The sequence below is a fragment of the Hemiscyllium ocellatum genome, chromosome 6, assembly GCF_020745735.1.
Source record: "Hemiscyllium ocellatum isolate sHemOce1 chromosome 6, sHemOce1.pat.X.cur, whole genome shotgun sequence".
In the NCBI taxonomy this organism is placed as follows: Eukaryota; Metazoa; Chordata; class Chondrichthyes; order Orectolobiformes; family Hemiscylliidae; genus Hemiscyllium; species Hemiscyllium ocellatum.
Genome location: NC_083406.1, coordinates 84441464 through 84457821, shown reverse-complemented (window position 1 = coordinate 84457821; position 16358 = coordinate 84441464). Strand labels below are relative to the sequence as shown.

The following is a 16358-nucleotide window of genomic DNA, read 5'->3' as shown; positions in this document are numbered from 1 at the left end:
AAACTTGATTCAATTTGGTACTAAATATGGTACTAAACTGGTCACAAAGTGGCCACTGGATTTTGAACAGATTGGAAATCATGTACTGAAGTTAAAGGCAAGACATACTGTTGAAATAAAGGGAACTTTATTCAAGATATAGCCATGTTATACATGACCTTAAAATGCTCATTCCATAACTAAATCTGAAAAGTGTCCCCCCAATACCATCACCTCTTATTCTGATAATTATAAAAGAATGGAAAAGCTAGCTATATGACTAATGAGGCGAAAGTGAGGACTGCAGATGCTAGATCAGAGTGGTGCTGGAAAAGCACAGCAGGTCAGGCAGCATCCGAGGAGCAGGAAAATTGACGTTTCGGGCAAAGGCCATTCCTGATGAAGGGCTTTTGCATGAAACATCGATTTTCCTGCTCCTGACCTGCTGTGCTTTTTCAGCACCACTCTAATCTAGACTTATATGACTAATGATCCTTCTTCAGCCCTATCCTTCAACTTCCCTCACTCCATTGTCACCTTTTCTGTCTGTATTTTCATGGAATTATTATGGACCAGAGCTCCTCAAATCTCTATCACGAGTCTCAAATACACCCCATCCTCAATATTCCTCTCCTTCTCTTCCCATCTGTTGAAATTCAGACGTGTTCAATTATCTTTCATGCTATGCACTTCTTTACTCCTCTTAGACTTCTGTTCCTTCTATAATCTGCTAGGTTTTGACAAGCAGAGTTTGTGATATCTAATTCTTACTTTATTGATTTGACTAAGTTTGTTTCCCACCCTTTTCAAACTTGATGTCATCTTCCATTGTAAGCCATTGCTTCATCAGTCAGCAATCCAGTAATTGTTGAAAATAGGTTTAGATTTTAAACAGTTGCAAATGTGTTGCTGGTCAAAGCACAGCAGGCCAGGCAGCATCTCAGGAATAGAGAATTCGACGTTTCGAGCATAAGCCCTTCATCAGGAATAAGAGAGAGAGCCAAGCAGGCTAAGATAAAAGGTAGGGAGGAGGGACTAGGGGGAGGGGCGATGGAGGTGGGATAGGTGGAAGGAGGTCAAGGTGAGGGTGATAGGCCGGAGTGGGGTGGGGGCGGAGAGGTCAGGAAGAGCCTGGCCTGCTGTGCTTTGACCAGCAACACATTTGCAGCTTAGATTTTAAACAGCAAAGTTATTGTTCTAAAGGTATTCTAAAGATCAGATGGAACAGCTACGGTAAAGCTGGCTAAATCCTATGGGAAAAAAGCTTGTGATTTCAAATAAACCAGTTGGACTATAATCTGGTGTCCTGTGACTTCTGACTTTGTACACCACAGTTCAACACCGGCACCTCCACATCACCAAAGGAAATGATTTAACAGTTGGGGAGCCCTTTATTACTTATAAAACAGACACAAAACAAAGACTTGCATCAATTTAGGTTCATCAATAATTTCACACACAGGACATACACTAGGAAAGCTTGAGACTAATACATTTCATTTGTCTGAAATACATATGCCATCAGATTGCAAAAATCACCACAGCAAAACTGCAAATTATTCCGCTTATGCCTCAACAGAAGGTGATTTTGATTTTAGAGGAATTAGAAGGAGCAAAGTATTAAAATAATTTGTTTGTTATTCCCTTTCGTACAGTCATGAATCCTGAACCAAATATTTAAGAAGTCTTAAATTTCTTAAACGCTTGTGTCAAAACTGTGGACCTGCCTTCTGCTCTCAGTCTTCCCTTGTATCCAACAACTTACAGGATTTTGAAATCCAAACTAGGCATCAGTTAACTGTTACTTGTTTCCACAGACACCTCATCTTTGATGATATGGTGCTGGACCCTACAGCAGGGATTCTTAACGAATTCTAAACACCAGAATCATACTCTGGAAGAGGTTTTTGTTCTACTAAAATGGAACACACAATAAGGTTAGGAATGCTACTTGGCTATTTGAACAACTGTGGAAAATTCTTAGTATCCACCCTTGTTTACAGTTCTCACTTCCTGAGTTAATTCCTCACAAAAGTAAATTGTCAAAGTATTAAATTCAACCATTTAAATGGAATGATAGACACTACATCATACAAACTAACCTTCCATTACCTCTTTTAAAAGATTAGTTAGTGAACAAAGGAATAGTTAAAGTAATGCAACAATTAAACATCAGGCTGTTCATCTCAGACTGAGCAATAAACAGAATGGCAGGCAATAAAGCTGTGAGACATGCTAATGGCTTGTAAAAAGTCTTCTTTAATTGGCACAGTTGTCAGTGTTAGCTAAAGGATCAAGAGATCACACATGAAAACAAATAAAACATTAGTGGTAGAATCTGGAGAGTTTCTGTGGCTTGCAAAGAGACTGGAGGTGAGGAGGAATGAAGGAAAGCCAGTATCTTTATCTAAACTCTCCCTTTCCCTATCCCTTAACTTCCCCTCAAATCCTCAATCTAAAATGAGGACACACCACGCAGCTCCTGATCTTTGTTGTGATTCTGTGGTGAAATCCTGAGGCAGTTTTGAATAGAGGGGAAGAGCAAGAGAAAGAGAGAGAGAGAGAGAGAGAGAGAAAGGTGCTGAGGGGCACATATCATCATCAGTTGTATAATTCAAGGAAAATATGAAGAATATAACTTAGAAAGACAGAGTTGCCATTCAGAGAGAAAGAACATATTTTACATTGGATTTTTGGTGGATTTGTCCCAGATCAGACAATACGTAATCTGTACACACAGCCTTGTTTAATTTTCTATCATCAAAAAAAAACTTACCTTGGAAAGTGGAGTAAATGACATCGATTTGAAATGGTTCCGTTGGATTATTTTACAAAAGTGCATAGGCAATGAATGGATTTGTTTTGTTAACTAATGTCCCGTGGGAAGCGTTCAGTAGGAATTTGACAACACCTCAAGGTTGAGGGAGATTGAAATTGGGTCATCCCAGATACATAGTAAGTATGCAGAACAAATCTGATGCTCCTTGAACCTACCCTGACAAGCAATCTCCGCACACAGCATTACTGGTGGCTGTGCAGTTGGCCTTTTGGATGCGGTTTACGAGAGCACAGTCCAGGCATGGCTTGCACTTTTGAAATCCCCAGTCTTCCTTGAACCTGCTTGGCCTGCAGGTCACGCACTGTCCATCATCCCCATATCCAAATCCACATTCCTGCAAGGATTAACAAGAAATACCCACTGTTAGAAGAAAAAAGGAGCGTGAATAAGGAGAAATTACTACGATAAAAACAAGAGGCATGTGTAATGATTACTGCAGACAGGCCTCAGTCAGGAGACAATGGCAACCTTTCACTGAATTCCAATGTCCCTTTCAGTGCTAATAATCTCCCTTACTGCTTTAATCAACACTTAATCATTCCGTTATTTCACAATACACAGAAAATTTGAATGACAATAAGGCTTGAGGTCTCCTACAGCTACATTATTAATAGCTATAGTGGAGTTATTTTTTTAATTAAGTCAGTCATGTGAATGTCCAGGAGCAGGGCGTAAATGAAATGCTTCTGCATTCATTCATTGTGCTGTTCCAAAATCAGAACAGTGGAGGGATTCATTTGTTTCTGAGGAATAGATTATTTTTGTACCTTTGACGACTCTGCTTGAGGCTTAATTCTATTTTCAAATTATAGTGCTCGAATTAATTTGTGTGCTCACAAATGTCACTTCCAATTCCCAGTCCAATGAGCAAAGCCATTAAAGCAGTGGAACACTGAGAATAAAGTAACAATTCCCTTATTTCATCTATTCCATCATTAGGTTTCCATATGTTCCATTACTGACAAACAAATAACTATTGTCATCCAGGATCTGTGCTTACTGCCAGCAAGCAGGCCCCAGATTTCTCCTGACAAGCCAAAATCCTAACTGCTTTAGGCCTGAACCTCCCACTGATTTCCAAAGTGCAGTGCTGCATGCCAACCAACTAATCAAGTCTTTTGTTCCCCGACATTTTGGTTGCCAAACTAAAAACCTGGCATTGTGAACTCATTTGGGTCATTTAGTTCTAACTGTAACTCAAGGTCACTACTCCCTCGCTGAGGATTCCCTGCTAGGCTGCAAGTTGCATCATTCCATCTTATTGGAGGAGAAAGTGAGGTCTGCAGATGCTGGAGATCAGAGCTGAAAATGTGTTGCTGGAAAAGCGCAGCAGGTCAGACAGCATCCAAGGAACAGGAAATTCGACGTTCCGGGCATCCTGATGAAGGGCTTATGCCCGAAACGTCGAATTTCCTGTTCCTTGGATGCTGCCTGACCTGCTGCGCTTTTCCAGCAACACATTTTCAGCTCATTCCATTTTATTGTCATCTAGAATCAAGCGCTATTTCCTCATCTTATGAGCTCACTCAGGACAATATCCTTTCTCTTGTCCACTTTGTTTCTGATCCTATTATTAATATGTCACACATTACCCTTCTGACTGTCCATTCAACATTTTACTGTTCCTATGCCCATCGTTCCAGCCACTGTACCAAGGTTGCTCCTCTAATCCATTTCCCTCTTACAATATCTTTTGCTTCAGTTGCTTTCCCCCCACACGAAGATTTATCATATGTTCCATTAACAGCCACCATCAGATTTTGTATTCATGCTTACTCCCCTGGCATCTTCTATTTTGAGATTTCAGTGTTGCTGGGTCAAAGTTCTGGGAAGTCCCTCCCTATGTGCATTGTGGGTCAACCCACAGCAGGTGGATCATAGTAGTTCAAGAAGGCAGCTCATCATCATCTTCTCAAGGGCGACTAGGGACGGGCAGTAAATGCTGACGAGCCAGTAACACCCACTTGAGCTAAAAATGTGTTGCCTGAAAAGCGCAGCAGGTCAGGCAGCATCCAAGGAGCAGGAGAATCGACGTTTCGGGCATAAGCACTTCTTCAGAGATTCCTTGGATGCTACCTGACCTGCTGTGTTTTTCCAGCAACACATTTTGCAGCTCTGACCTCCAGCATCTGCAGTCCTCACTTTCTCCTAGTAACACCCACTTGTTATAAATGAAAAAAAAAGTATGTCCCCCTACAATTATTGCTGAAAAAAAACCCCAGAAATGTTCTTGAAGCTTTTTTTCTTAAACTCATCAGGGTAAATGCAATAATGTCAAAGTTCAAACAATCACAACAACTTATTTTTCAAGGCAATAAAAAGGAAGCTGCTTGTTTGGCAAGTCAACTCTGATTGGTCAAGCCATTGCCACAGAGAAAGTAACAAAGAGCTATTGGCTCCCTAATTTCCCAGGTAACTCGAAAAAGGCAGAAATCTTGAGTATCTTCCTTTTGCTTTTTAAGAAAAGATCCCTGCATATAAATGTTGCTACTGAAGTTAATATGAGCCTACATTAATGTCAACTGGTTTAGCTGAGCTTGATTCCTGTATTCTTGCTCGAAGTAACATTCCTATGCAGGACCAGATCTTTGCTGAATTAGTGCAAATACTATAAACCTTAGCCTTGAGTTCAAAATAACCTTATCAGAGACAATTTGGATATCAATTAACAATTGTTGACAAAACACAGCAGGTTTCATAGCATCTGTAGAGAGAAAGAGAGTTAATGTTTTGAGTCCAGTGATTCTTCGTGAACACAGAACTGGATATCCTTAACATGTGCTACAGATGTAAGAATGTAAGATTTTACTACAGGGCTGAGGTTTGCCCTTCAGGATTGAAACAATTTTTGAGGTGTTCAGATGACAAATAATTTTAATGGAAACATTACCATATGAGTCTGTTAAAACAATTTAAAACCTAGTGAGGAACTGTTTACGATGTAGTCTCACTTTACTTAGCTGCTTTAATTGTTTTTTTCTAGTTTATAATGAAATATTATTCATCTTACATGGCATACTGTGGATGCTGGAAATTTGAAACAAACACATCTGTGAAGAGAGAAACAGAGTCAACATTTTGAGTCTGTTATGACTTTGCTGATGAAACATTAATCTACTTTCTCTCTACAGATGATGCCAAACCTGCTGGGTCTCTCCAGCATTCTCTGATTTTGCTTATTATTCATCTTTTAGTTGCTTTAAAATATTTAATTGGTTCACTATTTAGAGAAGGAAGCCCATTGAAGTCAGAATTCAACAGGTTTTATTGAGTCATTTAGTGAGCATTGCCTTTTAAAGCTAACTCTCAACTGATTTAATAAAAGATAGTTGTGCTCTTGCATTACCTCACAGTTAAATGTAAAGAGAATCAGAAATACATTGTTTAATGAGATATTGCCACTTCCAGTCTTCCACACAAGGTCCAAAAGACATGCCCCAAACAACTATACCAAGGGATCTTGCACATGATCAAATATTAAGATAAAAGAAAACATCTCTTTTACACACAGAGGCTACGTTCCAACTGTGCAGATATCCAAAATCAACCACTGAAACTATGCATCTCCTCTGGTCAAGGTTATGCCTGAAAAATTTCTAACACTGAATATTTTAGTACAGGTTGGAAATTATTTTCAAGTACTTCCTTGAATAGCTATTGGTTAAGGCACTGTCAAATGCAACACTAAGTCAGGCAGACAAGTAGGTTGCTGGCTCAATAACTAGCCTGTCTGAGTTGTAGCCAGGACAATTAAGAAAACAGAGTGTAAAAATAAATAGGAAGCTTTCAGGTTGACAGGCTGTAACAGCAAAGAACCACAAAGATCAGTACTTGGGCCTCAGCTACTTACAATCTATATGAATGACTTATATGAGGGGAATTTAGAGTGACCTTGATAGATTTGCTGATATACAAAGTTAGGTGGGAAGTTAAGTGATGTGAACACAACGAAGCTGCAGAGGGATATAGTTGGGTAAAGAGATTTGGCAAGAACATAGAAAACAATATCAAGTTTGAAGTTAACGGCTCTGGTAGGATTTTTACTTTTAAGAATATTTTCTTAATTGTGACAAACATGGAAGTGTCTACATTCAGAAACGCCTGGATGTCTTTGCACATGAATTATACAGAAGTTAGCAATGTAGGTACAGCAAAAAATTAGAAAGAAATATGTTAACTTTTGTCACAAAGGGATTGAAGTATTAGTGTTAAGAAGCTTTATTATAATTATATAGACCATTTGGGAAGCCATGCCTGGAGCTGGATTAAATGGGGTGCCACGGACTCAAGTGAAAGGTCAGGATGGATGAGGAGCCCTTCCTGGCAGCGGCCCCACTTACCCAATGTGAACAACAATGAGTGGTTGGAAATGGGACATTATCCTTTATCCAGGGAGGACATCCACTCAGGGAGTTGCTGACAATCATACAATACCAACAAGGGGTATTGTAACCTGGTGGTTAGTCCAGGACTTTTACCAGGGCCAGGCTGGACACATCCTGATGTCGGAATGGCATGCTGGATTTGAGAGGTCAAGTGGAGGATAAAGTGAGGGTACGACCTTGGGGAAACATAAAGGGGCCACTGAAGAGCCATTTACATTGCCATTAATAGATAGTAACCCAGTTTCAATAATTTCATGGTCACTATTACTAAAACTAGCTTTCAATTTCAGATTTATTAATTGAAATTAAACTCAGCCAGCTATCAGGGTGAAATTTGAACTCAGATATCCTGATATAGCTTCCACCTTATTCCACGTACATGGCCCAGCAAGCCATGAAGTTGTAACAACTGACAAAACGACTATAAGGTATAAAACTAGGCAGACCACTGGGACAGAGTGATGCTCAAAGGTCTTCTCACTGGCACCTGGGAGTTTGTGTTAAAATAGGGAAAGCTGTCTCATATACTAGTCTAACAACAATCTGACAAGGCTATACTCACAGAATTTTATAACTAATGAACCAGATTCCTCCATAGCCAACCCTGGTTATGTCCTGCTCCAACAGACATAGTGGCACCAGCAAAGAGGGATTGGCCCTGGAAGTGATCAACATTGTTTATGAATCCCACGAAGGCATCACATCAAATACGGAAAGCCTACTGAGTTCTGAAGGATACATCTGTTAGACTGGATATGCAGCAGTTGATGAGAGAACTAATAAGAGAGAAAGGCCTATTTAACCTTAACCATCAGCAAGCTTTTTCCTTGATTGGGGTGGGAGCCTTATTGGCCGGGCCAGCATTTATTACCCATTGATCAGCGCTATGATGTAGAACATTATTTCCATGTAAAATGGGGTAGGTTAAGAACAGATTTGCTATGAGCACTGTGGGACATCAGCAGCAGCAGCATTATATTCAACCTCAAGCTGTAATCTAATGGCCTGGCATATTCTTCACTTTAGCATTGCCATCTGATTTCATGAGAAGTAACACCAGCTATATGTTAAAATGAGGTGCCAACTTACTGATGCTACAACACAGGAATACTAGCATGCAAGCAACAGAAGCCGCTGTGATTTATCCAGCTAAACCATCCCAGAAGCAGCAGATCAAAGTTCTGCAATCCTGTCACATCTAGTCATGAATGTTGGGTGGACAATTAAACAACAAAATATGGTGGCGGGAGTTGAGAAAATCCCTACTTTCTGGGTTGGGATAGCCCAGTATGCTGATGCAAAAGACAGGGCTGAAACATTTGAAACCATCTCCAGCTAGAAATGCCAAGTGGATGATCCATCTTGGCTTCCTCCTGAGGTCCCCAGCATCCCAGCTGTCACTCCACTATCAGTTTGATTCATTTCAAACTGCAAATGGCATTGGAAGGACTTTGGACCCTGACAACATTCTGGGAGCAGTACTGAAGACTTGTGATCCAGAATGAGCCATGCCCCTGGCTAAGCTGTTCTAGAACATGTATCAGAGAGAATCGGCGAAACCCTACACTGTGGAAAGAGGTCATTCAGCCCATCGAGTCTGCACCAACCCTCCAAAGAGCATCCCACCCAGACCCAGGCCCCTAACCCTGTAACCTTGGCCTATCCTAGTAAGCTTGCATTTATCATAGCCAGTCAATCTAAGCTGCACATCTCTGGACTGTTGAAGGAAACAGGAGCACCCGGCGCAAACCCACGCAGAGACAGGGAGAATGTGCAAATTCCACACAGAGAAGCTCCAGGTCTTAGCAGCTAGAAGCCTGATCTTCATCTTTCTCTCCCTCTCAAGAGTCTCATCTCCTGAAACCACCTCAGACTTCACCTGCCAAACTAGGCCGATTCTCTGAGTACAAGAAGTATTGCTACAGCTTCATAAGAACATAAGAAATAGGAGAAGGAGTAGGCCACCTAGCCAGTCTTTAAACTCCTGTACCCTAGCTCCCAGGAGAGGAGCTCGGTTACAATATCAACTGACTTACAGTCTCCAGCTGGACAGTGACTGACTGTACTCACTGTAGTCATGTGAACCAATATCAATATGTTTGATTTTGAATGAAATTCATAAGTTGTAACTTCTTTCCTTCCTTTTCTCTTTCTTTCTACCCTTCGTATATGTGAATGCAATACTGAAGCAACTCCCTGGCATTTTGAATGTTTCGTTAATAAGATCTACCTTTGATTTCATCTTAAAGCTTTCTGTTGTGAGTTTGTTTTCAAACTTAACATGTGAGAAATGAGGATTTAGGGAGGACCTTTGTGCTTACCATGGTAAAGGAAAGAAGTAAAAAGGAAAATAGGGATAAATCAAATAATACCTCACCATTGAAAATGCGTTGCTGGTTAAAGCACAGCAGGTCAGGCAGCATCCAAGGAATAGGAAATTCGACGTTTCGGGCATAAGCCCTTCTTCATTCCTGAAGAAGGGCTTATGCCCGAAACGTCGAATTTCCTATTCCTTGGATGCTGCCTGACTTGCTGTGCTTTAACCAGCAACGCATTTTCAACTGTGATCTCCAGCATCTGCAGACCTCATTTTTACCCTAATACCTCACCATGCCAGGCTTACAAAGGGAATGGGCTGGAAATGTGTTGCTGGAAAAGCGCAGGTCAGGCAGCATCCAAGGAACAGGAGATTCGATGTTTCGGGCATAAGCCCTTCTTCATTCCTGAAGAAGGGCTTATGCCCGAAACGTCGAATCTCCTGTTCCTTGGATGCTGCCTGACCTGCTGCGCTTTTCCAGCAACACATTTTCAGCTCTGATCTCCAGCATCTGCAGTCCTCACTTTCTCCTCAAAGGCCTTACAAAGGGAATGGAACAAACAATCCTCAATTCCCACTTTGTTTGTGACACCACCCACCCCCCCATTCCTCACCCATTGCTCCTTTATGTCTATCACTGGCAACTATACAATAACATGAAAAAATTACTCTGATAAGTCCGATCCACAGAAAGCAGAAAGAACTCAAATCCAGCCAACTTCTAGCATGTTCATTTACTCTCAATCATCAGCAAAGCAATGGAATGTGTAATGAACAGTACTGTCAATCTGTACTTATGCAGCAATAGCCTCTTTTATTGATGCTCAGTTTGGGGGCTACCAATAACTTCTGGTTCCAAATTTCAATTTTGATAATAAGAGCTGAATTCCAAAGGTGAGCTGAGGGTGAATGCGTTTAAAATCAAAATCAAAGCAGCATTTTAACAAAGGTGGCTTAAAGGAGCCCGAGAAAAATTGATGTCAATAAAAATCATGGGGAAAATTCTCCACTGGCTGGATTGATGCCTAGCAAGAAGGAAGATTGTTATGGTCGTTTGAGATCAATCATCTTTACATCAATACGTTGTTGCAGGAGTTCCTCAGGGAACTGTACTCAGCCTAACTATTTCAGCTCAGCTCAGCTCAGCTCAGAATTGGGGATGTTCACTGATATTCACTGTATTGAGCAGCCCATTCACTGCCTCCATCCCTCCCTATTGGCTTACGGTTCAGTGATTTCAGCACTATATATTCAGCACTTTAACATGTCAATTCAGAGAGATCAGATCAGATTCCCTACAGTATGGAAACATGGCCCTACAAGTCCACACAGACCATCCAAAGAGTAACCCACCCAAACCCATTCCCCTATCCCCTGACTAATGCACCTAATACTATGGGCAATTTAGCATGGTCAATTCACCTGATCTGCACATCTTTGGAGTGTGGAAGGAAACCGGAACGCCTCAAGGAAACCCACACAGACACAGGGAGAATGTGCAAGTTTCACACAGACAGTCGCCTGAGGCGGGTATCGAATCTGACTCTCTGGCACCGCTGGCAATAGTGCTAACCACTGAGCCACCATGCCACCTGAAAGGGTGAGATCAGGTAATGATTAATAGAATCCTACAGTGAGGAAGTAGGCCATTCAGCCCATCTTGTCTACACTGACCCTCTGATGAGCATCCTATCCAAACTCACCTCCTTCACTATTATTGCATTTCCCCTGGCTAATCCAGCTAGCCTACAGGGTAATCTAGCATGGCCAATCCACCTAACCTGCATATCTTTGGACTATGGGAGGAAAGCAGAGCAGTTCGAGGAAATGCATGCAGGAACGGGGAGAATGTGCAAATTCTACACAGAATATCACCTGAGGGGAGAATTGAAACCAGGTCCCTGGTGCTATGAGGCAGCGGTGCTAACCACTGAGCCACCGTGCTGCGGTGGAGGACACCGGAAGTATATTCAATCCTGTCCTCACCCAATATTCACGTAGAATTTCCAGCAGCAACTACTGTATAAAAAGGAGAAACCAGACTGATTTTTTTCCTTTGTAAATAAGTGTTGATCCAAATTGGCCACAATTGTCCGAATGAGACCAGCTATCTACACACAGGATAATTGAATATGTTTTCTGGTTACCTTAATCAGTTGCATGATTTGCAGCGCTGGTATCATTCATTGATGTTTTGAAAGATTATTTTGACATGTTATTTCCCTTAACAAGGAGATAGTGACTAGCCCTTTTCTTCTGCTGTATACTCCTCTTGTTCAGTTGGGCCTGTTTTAAAAATTATTTTCCCAAAATATATGGAATAAAATCCAAACAAACCTCATTTGTGAACGTCCCCAGCCAAAGAAAATGATGAAGGAGGCCTGTCAGAGTTGGGCTGCAAGTAAGATCTTAAAAATGATCAGTTTATATCAGAATGCACGGAAAACGGAGCACTGTCAGATTCAAATTATTTATATATAAACTGCTGTAATATTAACAAGGTCAGATTGCTTTGAAGTGTTCGCCAAGCATGGATAAAAAAATACAAGTGGCTTTGTGTAAAGCCTACTTCCTGACAGTTTGTTGAAAAGAATATATGGTTACATTTAGATAAGACCAAAGATGTGAGTTGCAAAGAGGTAACACGATTCTTCAAAAATAATCCTTAAACCCCATGCTGGACTGTGGAAATGATTTATTCTGTTATATAAGTGTGATCTTTTGAAAAAACTGAAACATCTCTATACATGTTAGATTCTTTGTTGAAAGCTGGTAAATTTTCTTTGTGCAGACCAGATTATATATTCACTCAGGCTTACAGTGGAAGTGCACATTTTGTGCTGTATTCCTTTTTTGGCTGCAGTGCACTGATTCTTTTGGCTTTCTGTCTGAAATGCAAAGCAAGTACAGTATTAATTTAATAAAGTTAATCGTTTGCTGCTTAAAAGCATTTATGCATTATCCTGTGGGTAGGAATTAATGACTCACTGTTTTTGGAATTTGCCTCTTGATTTGAATGAACTTAGGAACCTCAATGATCAAAGTACAGGTGATGGGTGACAGAATGAAGTTAGTACCTTCAGTTCAAACAATGTAACTAAGAATTTTAGAAATACTGTGGGCCATCGGTGAATTCTAAATATTTGGTTTGTAGATTTTTTTAACATAAAAGAAATAATCTTTATTTATACAATGCCTTTCATAACCTAGGACAATGGGGAGAATTGCCCAGCTCTTCTTTGTATCAGGTCAAAGGGTCTATTTATGTCTAATAGAGCAAATAGGGCCTGATTCAACAACTGCACTGAAAGGTGACATCTTCACTCCATCAGAATTGTGCTTGAATACCAACCTGGATTCGTGCTCAAGTTTCTGAAGCAGGACGTTTCTGACTCAGAGCCAAAAGTGTTGCACCATGAAATTTTGTGGAACATCTCTTCAGTTGTGTACCAATTAGAAATCTATTGGAAAACTCCCAGCCTCAGGTTGGACTCAAATTCCTGGCCTCAGCATGGACTCAAATACCTGGATTCAGCGTGGACCCGGACTCAGCCTCAGAGTGGACTGAAAGACCTGGCCTCAGAGTGGTCTCAAAACACCCGGCCTCAGCTTGGACCTGGACTCACAGCGTCAGGGTGGACTCAAACACCCGGCCTCAGCGTGGACCTGGACTCCCAGCCTCAGAGTGGACTCAAACACCCGGCCTCAGGATGGACTCAAATTCCTGGCCTCAGCATGGACTCAAATACCTGGATTCAGCGTGGACCCGGACTCAGCCTCAGAGTGGACTGAAAGACCTGGCCTCAGAGTGGACTCAAAACACCCGGCCTCAGCTTGGACCTGGACTCACAGCGTCAGGGTGGACTCAAACACCCGGCCTCAGCGTGGACCTGGACTCCCAGCCTCAGAGTGGACTCAAACACCCAGCCTCAGTGTGGACCTGGACTCCCAGCCTCAGCATGGACTCAAACTCCTGAACTCAGCATAGAATCAAATTCCCGAACTTAGCGTGTGCTCGAACTCGGGGCCTCAGAGTGGACTAGAACTCCTGGCCTCAGGGTGGACTCAAACCCTTGGCCTCAGTATGGACTCCTCACCTCACTGTGATCTCCTGGTGTCAACACAGACTCCTGGCCTCAGCATAGATTCAAATCCAGCATTCCTGGCCTTGAGGTAAAGCCTGATGCGGTCTGAGTTAGAAGAACTGTTATTCTGAACTCTTATTTCCCTATTTTTTTTTAAATTTATTGCTGGAGTGAGTACATGTGACAATAAAGCTAATTCAAGTCACAATGCCTTCTTCATTTTCACAGATGCTGCTGCACTCATCCTACATGACTAAGTGTTGTCAAACTGAAATGCTAAAGCTATCTTTGTCTCACCACAGATGCTAGGGTCTAGATTAGAGTGGTGCTGGAAAAGCCCAGGAGGTCAGGCAGCATCCGAGGAGCAGGAAAATCGACGTTTTGGGCAAAAGCCCTTCATCAGGAATGAAACCACAGATGTTGTTAATCTGCAGCGTGTTTCCAGTACTTCTTCTTTTTCACAACATCTGTACTATTTTAGTTTTTTTTTCTGGACTGGAAATTCTGAAGGATATCAGTGGTAGCCCAAATAGATGAACAATAATTGTATTATTCAATGAAAAGATCAAATAAGGTTACAAAATTATTGTACTGTGAAATTGGGATATACATTTTTTTTAAATCACGCATTTTGTTATATGTTCTTTTCATTTTAAGCTGCGCGGATTGTTTTCTGAGTTGCTACAATAACACACCAATTGTAGTTCACAAATGTATCACAATATTAGCACTGATTGGGAAAGCCATTGGCACCTTGTTAATGACCTTTCATTTAAACAATTTCTTCTGCATTTTGGATCGTAAAATAGAATTCATCTGACAGCACCTGCCAGAAATGAGATTTCCAGCACTATCCTACTTCAATTCCAAAGTAATAAAGGTTTTAATGTATTTCGTTTATTTTTACAATACATTCCTCAATGTAAAAGTAATCCTCTAAAGTCCTTTTATAAGATTATTGCTAATTAAATCAGAAAATGAAACAGAATAATTGACTCCAGGCCTCAATTTTACCATTTTCGATGATCAAACATGTTTATACTTCTAGACTAACATTTAACATTTTTCATTCAGTCCTCAATAGGATCTTGACTAAACAAAATGGACCACATTCAGAGTAACACCTTTGATTTTATTCTTTAATTCAGTCTTTTTTGAAGTGCTTCTACCTGTTTCAAAATGATTAAACTGGAAACAAGCAAGCTAGAGACCTCTACTTCCTAAAATGTCTTGTGTGAATATAGGTCAGTTTTCTGTTCAAACCATCAGGTCTCAGAATTTTAATGCAGCAGGTCCAGACCTTTTATACTGTGCTTTGACAACACAATGCAAGTTGTTGTTGTTGTGAGGTGTTATCGCCTGCAGCCAATGGGTCGAGTGACGATAAATCTGCTCCAAAGGGTCTGCAGTAGTTTAAGAAGGCAGCTCATCACTTGATCTTCTCAAGAGCAACAAACAATCAATGCTGGCCCAGCCAGCAACATCCACATCCTATGAGTGAATATAAAAAAAAGTAACAAGCTATCGATAAAAGAATGCAATAACAGATTTTCAAGTTATTGCAAATAAAATGCTCTTGGTTTATGAGGTAACATAGTAAAACTGACAGAAGATTGGCTTGCTAATAGAGTCAGCAGAAATGGGCTTTCATCTGGATATCAAGATGTGACAAGGGGTGTGCCACAAGGATCAGTGCTGGGAACTCAAGTGGTAACAATTCATATACCTGTAAATGATTTGACAGCTCTGAATGTATAATTGCTAAATTTGCCCATGACACAGGTAGTTTGAAAGATAAGTTGTGTATAGATGTAAGGAAGCTACAAAGGGTAATATATAGCTTAAGTGAGTGGGTAATATCTGACAGATGGAGTGTAATATGGAAAAGTGTCAAATTGGTGAATTTTGGCAAGAAGATTAAAATAATGGCACATATTATCAAAATGGTGAGAGATTGTAGAACCCTGAGATGTGGAGTGCACCTTAGTGGATGAATTATAAAAGACTAGTATGTGGATACAGAGGACCCTTGATTATCTGAATATGAATTAGCTGAATATCAGGTTATCCGAAGGAGATCTTGAGGTCCAATAGAAACATTACATCAAAGACGTGTTTGCGGCACTGATTGTGTCTTTTGTTTACAGTGATTAAACAGGCACCCACCCCCAAATGACTGACTGCCCGTGCTCTCTCTCTCTCTCTCTCTCTATCTCTCTCCCCACACTTTCCCTGGACTTCTACATAGGTGTACCCTAAACCCCCCTTCCCCAGATAATCTGTCCTGTACAGGGCAAAGGTGGAACCTGCTAAAATGTTCCAGTGAAAAGATGTGTGCATGTACACGCGCACATGTGTGCGTGCTATTTGGAGACTCAGCCCCCAAAAGTTAGCTTCAGCAACAATCTTATTGGTTTCCAGTCTGGCTGCCCCGGAGAAGGGGGAGGGGTACATGGGGGGGGCGGGCAGGGGTGCGGAGTTGGACGGTGACGGCGGCGGGGGAGTGGTGTTGGACGAGGTTGGGGAGGGCGGGAGGGAGTGGTATTGGACGGGGATGGGAGGCGGGCGGAGGGAGCGGGGGCTCACGTGCAGTGTGCTGCTGCTTTGTCTCCTTGATGGGGAGCAGACCTAAAATACTCTGAGCACCAGAGGAAAGGCATTTAATCGATTAACCAAATTATCAATTATCCGTACGAAATAGTGCCCGCCCGTCTAAAATTGGATAATCGAGGTTCCTCTGTACAGCGAGGAAT

The 16358-nt window shown here is 41.4% G+C and overlaps 1 protein-coding gene across 3 annotated transcripts in view; it reads right to left on the bottom strand.

Annotated features, from left to right (window-relative positions):
• The window catches only part of tnfrsf19 (tumor necrosis factor receptor superfamily, member 19), a 94556-nt gene that overhangs the window by 55156 nt on the left and 23042 nt on the right, over positions 1–16358 (bottom strand). For all 3 annotated transcript variants that reach the window (XM_060826087.1, XM_060826088.1, XM_060826090.1), the window contains exon 4: positions 2974–3152. In XM_060826087.1, the coding sequence (XP_060682070.1) occupies positions 2974–3152 (179 nt within the window). The remainder of the gene's footprint in view (positions 1–2973; positions 3153–16358) is intronic.